Source organism: Rhipicephalus sanguineus, unplaced genomic scaffold, assembly GCF_013339695.2.
Source record: "Rhipicephalus sanguineus isolate Rsan-2018 unplaced genomic scaffold, BIME_Rsan_1.4 Seq372, whole genome shotgun sequence".
NCBI classification, from domain to species: Eukaryota; Metazoa; Arthropoda; class Arachnida; order Ixodida; family Ixodidae; genus Rhipicephalus; species Rhipicephalus sanguineus.
In genome coordinates, this window is record NW_023615121.1 from 22,560 (window position 1) to 33,148 (window position 10,589).

Genomic DNA, 10,589 nt, shown 5'->3' on the forward strand with positions numbered 1-10,589 from the left:
CGCCGATAACTCTAAATTGGCGCGAAAATTCAGTTGCCGAATCCAAAGCCTGATCCGAGAGCCATAAGCCGCCCACACCGAAACTGTTGGTGGCTTTACTTACCTGAAGGTTTATTTACGTGCAAAGCGATAGCTGGCACATGTGCACTCGCAGTTACAGCTGTCGGTTAGAGGCACTATACATGTTGTACCAAATATCACGCGTGTTTGGTATTTTAAAACGCTTTCTAAATACATTTCGAAGTGCGCAACAGCGGCCATAAGCAAAACAGCACGTTGGCGCGCGTCAGCGCAATATTGACGGCTCAGTGCAATTTCGACGGGTCCCGACCAAAATGTTGACCTTCTTCAGTGAGCACAGGAAAAATTTTCGAACATGTTGTCCGCTCGCGGCTGGCTATTGTGGCAAATGTGATCGGCCATTTTCTCGCTAAATATTCTTGTGTTTCGTGTCACGTAAAACGCTCCTTTCTGACCATGAGTTCCGCCTGCTGCTTTAGGTGCCCGCGGTGCCCGTTCTTCGCACCGAAATTCACACGTGTGATTTGGCATCTGGAAGAAATACACTCCTCAGACCCGGACTTCACTGTAACCTGCGGCATTGATGGCTGCCGAAACACTTACAAACTCGTTGGAAGCTTTCGGAACCATGTCTACCGTAAACACCAGCGGTGGATCTCAGCAGTTGACAATGATCCAGCACCTGAAGCTTCAGAAGAATTATGTGATTCCAATGAAGCTTCCAGCTTAGTTGACACAGTGTGTGCAGACGATGAAGGTGCTACTGGTCCCTCCCATTCCCCCGGTCTGCAATGTGAGCCACGTTCGCGATATGGGGCGTCGGACGAAGAGCCCTCGGACCCTCTAACTTTGCAGTGCTTCACCAGAGATTTACTCCAGAGCCTTGCCAAGATGTTCTTTAACATTTCTGAGTGTCGAAAACTGCCGTACTCAGTCTGTGACAGCTTATTTCAACAAGTTGAATTTCTGGTGCAGTCGCTCTTGAAGCGTTTTGGCAAGTGTGTTAAACAGGCACTCATAGGATGCGGTTATGCTCTTCCTGAGAATTTGACACATGTCCTCGACTGCAACTTTCTTGTAGGCCTGTTTGATGATATTCGGTCTCGGTACCAACGATCCCGCTATATCAAAGCGAACTTCCCATTCACGGAGGCACAACAGCGTGCCTATGCTGGCGACGACCAAGCTTCGTATCAGTACGTTTCTGTTGGCAGTGTCATACGTCAGTTTGTACAGTGTAGAAATGTATTTGAGCACCTTATTAGCACTGAAGTTGTCGAGAGTGGCACATTATACACTTTTCAGGACGGCTCTGTTTACAAGCGTCAGATGAGCACTGTACTGCACAGCAAAAATGTTAAAGTACTTCACATTCTGCTGTACATGGATGAAGTGGAAATAGCCAATCCTATCGGCCCTGCCAGAGGTGTGCACAAGCTTCTGGCTGTGTACTACACAGTTTTGAATGTGCACCCAAAATACCGCTCTCAGCTGAAATTTTTGCATCTTGCTATTCTTGCAAAGTACGCTGATGTACAGAGGTATGGCTTGGAGACTGTTTTGGGTCCATTGCTTGATGAACTAAAGGAGCTGCAAGAGATAGGGATAAATGTACATATTGGACAAAATGAGGTTTGCTTCAAGGTATTTGTTCTTGCGTGCTGTGGAGACAACCTTTCCATGAACCGGCTTGGGGGCTTTACGTGCTCTTTTTCACGGGGCTCAGTTTGTCGATTCTGCATGGCACAACATGCAAATCTTGCATCTCTTACAAGGGAAGAACTATGCCACATCAGAACGCAGCAACTTCATGACAGCCACCTCACAGCCATTCATCTCAATCCAGTTTTGTACAAAAGACTTTATGGTGTGAATGAGCCATCACCAATGAGCTGCCTGCCTAACTTCGATGTCACAACGCAGCTCCCACCGGATATTATGCACGATATATTTGAAGGAGCCTGCTCAGTTGTGATCAAGCATGTGCTCAAAGGATTATTTCAAGAAAATGTTCTTGTGCCCTCAGACTTGAGCAAAGTTGGCACATTTTGTTATGGTCGTAATGACAGACCTAACAAACCACCTCAACTTACAGAAGCCTTCCTGCAAAGCAATGCCCCTTTGAAAGGTACTGCTTCACAGAAGTGGTGCCTTTTCAGACTTTTGCCTCAAATTTTCGCTTCGAAAGTTCCAGAAGGTAACAAAGACTGGGAGGTCTACCTCCTGTTTAGAGAAGTTACAGACTTGCTCTTATCTGATCAGCTTCCGTCAGACTCTCTTGTTTATATTGAGATGAAAATTCAGGAATTCCTCCGTTCTTTCATTGATCGTTATCCAACCGTCCGCATAATCCCAAAGCTGCATTACTTGGTGCATTACCCTCGTATGATTTCCTTTTTTGGTCCACTTAAACAAATGTGGTGTATGAGGTTTGAGGCTAAACACCAATACTTTAAGAATGTGGCGTCAAAAACTAAGAACTACCGAAACATCTGCAAAACACTTGCAGAGCGTCACCAAGTCTTGCAAGGCTATGAATTTGCTGAGGTTGTCCTTGACCAGGGCCACACCATGACAGGCCTGAAACCTGTGCAAAGATCTGACTTGCCTCCATGCATTGAAGAGCGTCTACCTCCAGGTAGTACATGGCAAGCCAAGTCAGTCACTATGCAGCATATTACGTACCATGTTGGAGATGTACTAGTAATGGCCAAGGGAGATGACCCACAGTTTGCTCAAATCGCTGCCATTTTTAGTGGTCAGAGCGAGGTTCTGTTCTTGTTGAACCCGATGGAACTTGTTGAGTTCAGGAGACATCGATACACATTCAGAGTGTCTAAAGGCAGTGCTGTTTGCGCAGCAATGCCAGGGGCTGAGGTATTACCCGAGTGTCTAGATCTGTACTTCGGAGGGGAAGTGGTACCGAGGTGTGAATTGGTGTTATTTAACTAAAAATGTTTCCTTGGCCTTATGTCGTAAAGGCTTTGTAAGTGTATGCCTCACAATTTCACATCTGCATATTCATTTTTGTACATTCCTGCATTGTTTCTATGTATGCAAAACCAATACGATTGTGTTACACGCTTCCCTTGCATTCTAGTCCTGTGAGGTGTTTCTAAATAAATATTTATGTGTACAGTGTTTTGTTTGTGCCGCTTGCGTCCCGCATAAATAAACAATTTAAGATCAGTTTGTTTTCTTATATGTAAGTGATTCTTTAATAAAGCATTGGATAACTTTTGCTTTAGTTGCAGCTATAGCTCGAACTTTGGCAGATTCATAGTGTTTTCTTTGGTTTCATATCCCAGTTATATGAAGGCGGAATAAAAAAGAACTCTCCTCCGGAAGTCGCTTTTCGACTGCTTTAATGGGACACTAAAGAGCAAAACGATTTTTCTCATATTAGTAAAGTACTCTTTTACAATACCAAAAACACCACGCTTGCTGCGAGAAGACGCTTAGTAAGCGAGAAAACGCGCAGAAACAAAATGTGGGTGGCGACGCTACCTTGAAGTTTCCGCACCATTCGCCGTGACGTCACATGTTTTGATGGCGCCGACTAGGGACTACGTAGTTCCTAATCGGTAAAAATGAAGTACATTGTCCTTTGAGGGGGCCATAGACTTAACATATCAAGTTTGGGGTAATTTTGTTGAGCCAATGGCGCCAAAATACGATAAATACACTTTGAAATCCGTGACGTCACGCGGGGAGATTTCGGCGCCAAATTTAAAAATGAAACTTTGAACTTGATTTTCTCCTCTATTAATAAAGCTATGGTGGCGAAATTAACGACATCAGTTCTCAGAGCACAATTTATCGATCTAAACCGATTCATTGTTTCTCTTTAGTGTCCCTTTAATTAATCTTTCCTTTGTCTCATAATTACTGCACTTCTATTAAAAACCAGGAAAAACATAACCCCCTACGCTTTCCTTGGCCCTTCGATAGGAGTGTGTAGGCCGTCACTATTATTGGCATACCCTGTTTTTAGAATCGCAATAATTCCTTGTAATTTTATATATGCACCGAATTTAAATGGCGATGCGCAGGAAAGGCGATCGCTTTGTTACGTCAGAACTGCCCGTGACAATCACGGTGCGTCGAAGCAGAATCTGCTAAGGAAAAACGGCAAGTCTTCGGAAATACACAAGTGAACCACTTATTCTTTATGTACGCTGCGATGCGTATATATGTGTTCTTTTAAACTAAATAGGCGCAAAGCCCTCTTTCGCCTCTCTGCAGGCAGAAGCGCCGAAGTGGCTTCCCCTTAATTGTATGCTGTACAGCGGCAGCAAAGGTGGAAATAGTGGTCTTCTAGTGCACAGCGCGAAAGAAACAGATAATCACCAAAACTCGCACGCAAAGGCAATGCGATGTGTTTGTGCAAGTTAGATGACTTTCCACAAGATACAGCCGCGCCGTCATTTAAAGTTCGTCGCTCTCTTGTCTGACGTAACAGAGCAGCCGGCGGGCTCGTGACTTCGATACAGTAAAAGCTCCTTAATTCGGATTTCACGGGACCCGAAAAAAATTTCTAATTAACCGAATGCCGAATTATGGAAAGTATCGAGAAAGAAATCAGCAAGTGTATATTACACAAGTGCATTTTCATTTTCTGATGAATACGTGTTAGAATTATTTTGAATGAGAGGAGTGTAAAAGAAACAATTTTCGTCATTCGCGACTTTGTTCACAATGTAACAGCGGCCCGAACCCCCTTTGTCTTGAGATCGAAATTAACGTGCTCTGAACCCATCCCTTAGTAACGTACTGCTATACCACCAACACCACCACTTGCACATGACATTCTTGTTCGCCGGAAGAATGGCCATAAACTGACCGTTCGATCGTTTCAGGGGCGTAGCCAAGGGAGGGGTTTTGCGGGGCTCAACCGCGCCCCCCCCTCCCCTCTACTTCTCAATTTTACATGTGTATAAATGCATGCACACTACAAACGCACGCACAAACATGAAGAACGTATAGTTGAACTCTCTCTCTCCCCCCCCCCCCCCCTAAAAATAAATTCTGGGTACTCTTCGGTTCGTGCGAGTTTTATACCAGCATGCAGACCGTGGCTATAGCTCTTCAGCTTCAACACATCGCATATCTGCGGCGCTTCGTGCCAGGTGCGCTCCGAGGATCGTGTGAATAAGCTGGGTTGCGGCGAAATATGACGGAATTAACGAGAATTTGGTGCCATTAAACAATACACATGCTGACCGGGACCAGAGAACACGTTTGATTTTCCGAATTAACGGGGGTCGAAATAATGGGGTTTTACTGTATTACCATTGAAATTCGGTGACGAATACCTCACCTACGCGCAATTTTTTAGATTTTTAAAAAGTGTGTAGGTCATAAATTCTGACGGCCTACAACTTTTCTATATAAGCAAGTGCACTCAAATTGATAATCAAAATCTTAATTGAAGCGTTTTTTTTTTTCTCTAATTCTCACTGATGTAACGGCTGCAAAGTGTGTCCGACTCGACGTAGAGAACGTGTGCGAAGACCACAGATCCCTCACTGTCAGCATCTATTTCCTCTGTTATTTATTTATTTTAATCTCTATGCCCATTTTTATGCCCATCACTGACTCCCCTGGAGCAAGGGAGTCATTTATTTCACCAGGAGCGCCGGCGGGAGTCTTGTGACTCCCCTTAGGAGAAAAGGTGGTCATCGTCTGCCACAAAGAGAGTCAGGCAGTCGTGACTCTCTTTTGACTCTCTTTTTTTTAAGAGTGCAGCGACAAGCTGAACAGGACGCAGGCGGCGGCCCTCAGACAACTGCAGACGTACACGTACCCCAACCCCGCACATTGTAACAGGCTCTACTCGAGTACATACCCGACAAATATATGCAAGGTCTGCCACACTGAAGTCGCCACATTAAATCACATGCTCTGGGACTGTGACAAAAACCCGCTAGGTGCTAACTCCGGAACCCTTCCGCCGCGGTGGGCCGCTGCCTTGCGCAGCCCCTGCCTCGGCGACCAACTTTGGGCTGTCCAGCAGGCCCGGGAGGCGGCGGTGAGGCAAGGCCTCGACGTCCCCACGTGGGAGACCTAAAGCCCAGTCGGCGAAAGCTCTGCCGGACCATCAATAAAGTTGTTACCAACCAACCAAATGAAACTGAGGGAGTCAATCTGTATGTTTCTTATGCGCCCGCGCTCACGGCCGCACCAAAGCCATTAGAGACAGCGGTCGCCCCATGATATCCAGTGGACCGTTGGCAATATCGTAACGCCGCTTCCGCCTACACCTTTTCACGCCGTAATGAATGACGCGGCACGCTCGGCAATCGTGTACCACGCGTGTTTCGACTGCACGCTTTTGTTGAAAACGAAACTCCAGAGATCTTATCGGCGGCGCCTTTCGCCAGTCACGAAGTCTGCTCGCGACCGTTGCGTGAGCTTTACAAAGAAGGCATGAAATCAATGCGCATCGAATCAACATCGATTGCCCACATAAGTATAGCCTGAAATCGCAGATTAAGCGAGCCTATAGTGTCCACAATGAACTATCGTCCCAACCTGTCGTACCTTAAGATGACATGTGTATTTAGACCACGTGCTTCGTCCACGCAGAGCCCTTTGGTTTTTTTTTTTTTTTTAGATTCAATCCCTTGGTATGTACATTGCGTCGCTTTAACAGTGGCCTCCGCGATCAGCTGCGAAAGCGCGCTGCCCCAATCATGAAAGGTGGCGCAAAGTCTGGCTCATACCTTTACTCGGATTCTTTCCGTCATCACTTAAAGGGCGGATTTATATGGTCATGCACGTTCTTGTAGCCGAGTGCTGCTGATGTTGCCTTTGAACAACTGTTTACATTCGGCCTTCAGCCCAGGAAAGCCGGGGGCTAAAAACAGCCTGTTGTGAGAACCACGTAGGCACCTCATTTTTCTGTTTGTTGGCCTAGTTGGTACTTGCTTAATGCCATTTTTTAGCCGCGAAAGAGCACATACACAGAGAAAAGAAACACACAACGACAGGATTTTCATTGTTGCATCCATTGCGAAGCTGGCTTTCTGTCGGACTCCGCCACTGGGACGGGGGAGGGGAGGGGGCTGTGGTGATGTACCCTCTCCTCCCCCGGGTTTCTGCAGGTCCAGGAGTAACCCGGGGGAGGAGAGGGTACATCACCACAGCCAGCTAGGGGAATCCAGGACCTCGGTTACCAACATGCAGAAAAAAAAAAAACACGAGCAAGCCTACCCACAGAGACAAGGTCCAGCACGTGACATGCCACCCTCGCAGCGCGAGGGGCTTCCTTCGCGGCTGAGAGGCTCGCATGCACGCAGGAGTCTCCACCATCCCATTCCCCTCTCCTTGTTCTTTTCTTTCTTTTTTTTTTGCCGGATCGTTCAATAAAGTTGTTCACTCACTCAATCTCCTCCCCCGCTATGGAGAACAACGCGCACGCCTATGTCGGCGAACGTTGCTAAATGACGGCTATTTATGGCTAGAACTTGACTAATTGAGCGTCCCTTGTCATAGCAGCGATATTGTCAGAATTCAATATCAGTCCAATGGTTCAGCTGCATACCAAATGTTTTTTTCTTCACACCCATCCCCATATAGCATGCGTAGCGTGCTGCGTATGCAACCCAGGCAAACCCGTGTCCCCAAATGCTGCACGTAACTTTCTCAACGATGACACAAACAAACCGCTTCCATTGACTAGGCAACCGCAGGTGCATTATACGAACACGTGCAAGCGCGCGATTTTCTCAGGCTGTACAGACTATTACGCAGTCGCGCACGCTTGTACACAAATGGTTGTGTGCACCCTCGTGTACAGATCGTTCGCATAACGCAACGCGCGCGCACGCGCGTTGCTTCGGAACGCCGCTCATAGCGGTCACAAACGCGCCTATAAAACGCGCGTACGCATGCGCATTACGAGCTTGCGTGTACGTTACGTCACAGGAGCGCGATCGGTCGCAGAACTCGCTTCGAACGCAACGCCCGTGCTGCGAGCGGTCGGTTGCGTGAGACGCCGCGGCGTGCAATCGCGGGATAGGCGTTCAATAACCCAACCCCATCGACAAAAAAAAAAGAAAGAAAGAAATGCGAGGCTTTCAGCGCGCGCGCGCGTTCACGCAAACCTCACGACGGCCTGCTTGTGGGCCGCCACTGGCGCGCGTTGCGACATCACGTGACTGTATACCTGCCTCTCCGTGTAACGTGAATTGCCCGTGCGCGTATTAACAAATCGCGGTCCGTGAGGAAATAGCGTAACCTTGCCAGCGCTGTAGTGCATCTAATGCATATGATGCGTGCAATTGTTTTCCTAGCGAGCATGAGAGATAGACGGGTGCACGTTTGTTTAGTGCGACGAGAAAGGCTCACGAATCGGGCAGAGGTAGAGAAGGGGGGGGGGTGGGGGTGACGGGGTGTCAGTGTAGCCGTGCCTGCGACTCCGGTATAGTGAAATTAAACTTTGGTATCAGCCATCTATTACGCAAACTCGCGGGTAGCCCGAGTTTCGTGTTCGCGAAGGTTTCGTGGACCACTGCCATTCGCAGATATACGTATGAATAATATGTCACTATGAAACGCATAACATTTGTTCTGACGTTTCTACCGGGGACCGGTCTTTATCAAATGTGAAGGCCCTAGTCGACAGGTCAGAATAAATTTTTGGAGCTACATTATGACTTTTTATTAATATCCTTAACTGAGAACCTTCTTCTGAAACTCAATATATCATACAGTCGCAGGCTCATTCCCTGCTCACATGAGCGCGGCCGGCAGAAGTAGTAGGAACATCATTTTTAATTTGGGGTATCAGGGCAAGGGTGGTTGGATCTCTTAGTCCAGGGTCCCCTATTACCACGTATGTCGCGATGACGACGCAACATTTTTTAAAGCACTGCGGATAATTAACGCGTGCAGCTTGATGAAAACGCGTAATTAGCGATTTGCATTTCCCAGCGAGGAAATTAAAATGTTCACGGTTTCCAGTATACTGGCATTCATTGCAAGCTCACAACGTTGCAGACGCGCACGTATAGATAGCGTGCAACGAGCGATTATCAATAAACGCCACGACGATAGTGAATAGGCATCGCTTATGCATGGAAAATGCCGGCTTTTAGTCAGGTTAGCAAGGTACGTAACGAAGTGCGTACATGGTTACAACCACGAGGCTGCTCTCGGTATCGCCCAGTGCTAATTACAATACAATGGAAACGTGCGAAGCGCATACGGTGAAGAGTAATGAATGGGCTTTACAACCAACGCAGCGCGAAAATCATTAGAATTATCATATGCGTTATACGCAACCAACGCTCATCGGTAAGTCCGATTTGATTGATTGATTGATTGATTGATTGATTGATTGATTGATTGATTGATTGATTGATTGATTGATTGATTGATTGATTGATTGATTGATTGATTGATTGAATACCTAAGCTGCGAAAGTATTGAAGTCACACAGTTGTATAACTGTAACACCCGTGCCGAAGAAAAGATGACAGCAGCAATTCGAGAAGCACTCAGCTTACAGACGTTTTTTTTTTTCGTTCTTTCACTGATTCATTATTTCAATGCCTCGTATTAACACCACGTAAGCAATGGCTCGACAGTGAAACATATTCCGATGCAATTTTAGCTTAAATTCAAAAATACTTTGAGCCGCGCAGAAGCACTGGTAGCTACAAACGTTTTACCATTCATTCATTCATTCATTCATTCATTCATTCATTCATTCATTCATTCATTCATTCATTCATTCATTCATTCATTCATTCATTCGAATGTTTTTGCCACAATACTACTGTGAGTCATGGCGCAGTGGAATGCAGGAATAAGTGAGTGCCTCGAACGCTTCACTGTGGACCTAATATATTCTAGTATTCAAGAGTTAGTATCTTCATACAGAAATTCCCAAGCGAAGGGCTCCCTCGTGCATCGTACTTCGTTCCGTCGACGAAAGTGGCAGTAGAATCCGAAACCTCGCGCATTTAGCCACATGACGCGCGTAGTGACCTCCCTGTCATAGCAATAAATGTTACGGCCAATCAATTAAGAAACCGCTATTATCAACGGAAGGTACCGGCAAAGTTACCGGCAAGGTTAGACGAATAGAACAGATTTTACATCGCAATTCAAGTTTCTGGAAGGCGTCACATTAAAAAAGAGAAAATCTGAAGCCCTTGCCCTATCGGGAAAATGTGACCAGTATTCACAAACCAACCTTATCCTTATCTCATTTTTTTTCCTCGTGTTTCAGCTCTTTCTACATGCATCAGAAGGGCACAACAATGCTAACATGGTAAATGAAAACTACAAGATTGGTTTGTGAATACTGGCTTACTTTTTTTATCGAGCGCACTGAAGGCAGAAAACAGAGAAGGAAGGTACGAGAGAAGGATGTCGTTGGTTTGTGAATACATGCCTGTAACTCGTAACAACGTTCGCTTGAAAAGGCGGTAGCATCGAGACAGTAGCAAGGCCATGCGATTGCGAACGCTCTTACGGAGGCAATAAAGGAACAAGCCATTAAGCGAGCCACCGAAAGCCAAAGCCGCGGAGCTCATAATGGGGCGCGCAACAACGCA

General features: G+C 46.4%; 1 protein-coding gene across 1 annotated transcript; it reads left to right on the top strand.

Moving 5' to 3' along the window:
* The first annotated feature begins 324 nt into the window (after positions 1-324).
* LOC125756645 (uncharacterized) lies at positions 325-3,360 on the top strand. Its single transcript, XM_049411544.1, has one exon. The coding sequence runs from the start codon at positions 478-480 to the stop codon at positions 2,971-2,973; it is 2,496 nt and encodes an 831-aa protein (XP_049267501.1). The 5' UTR covers positions 325-477; the 3' UTR covers positions 2,974-3,360.
* Positions 3,361-10,589: the final 7,229 nt, after the last annotated feature.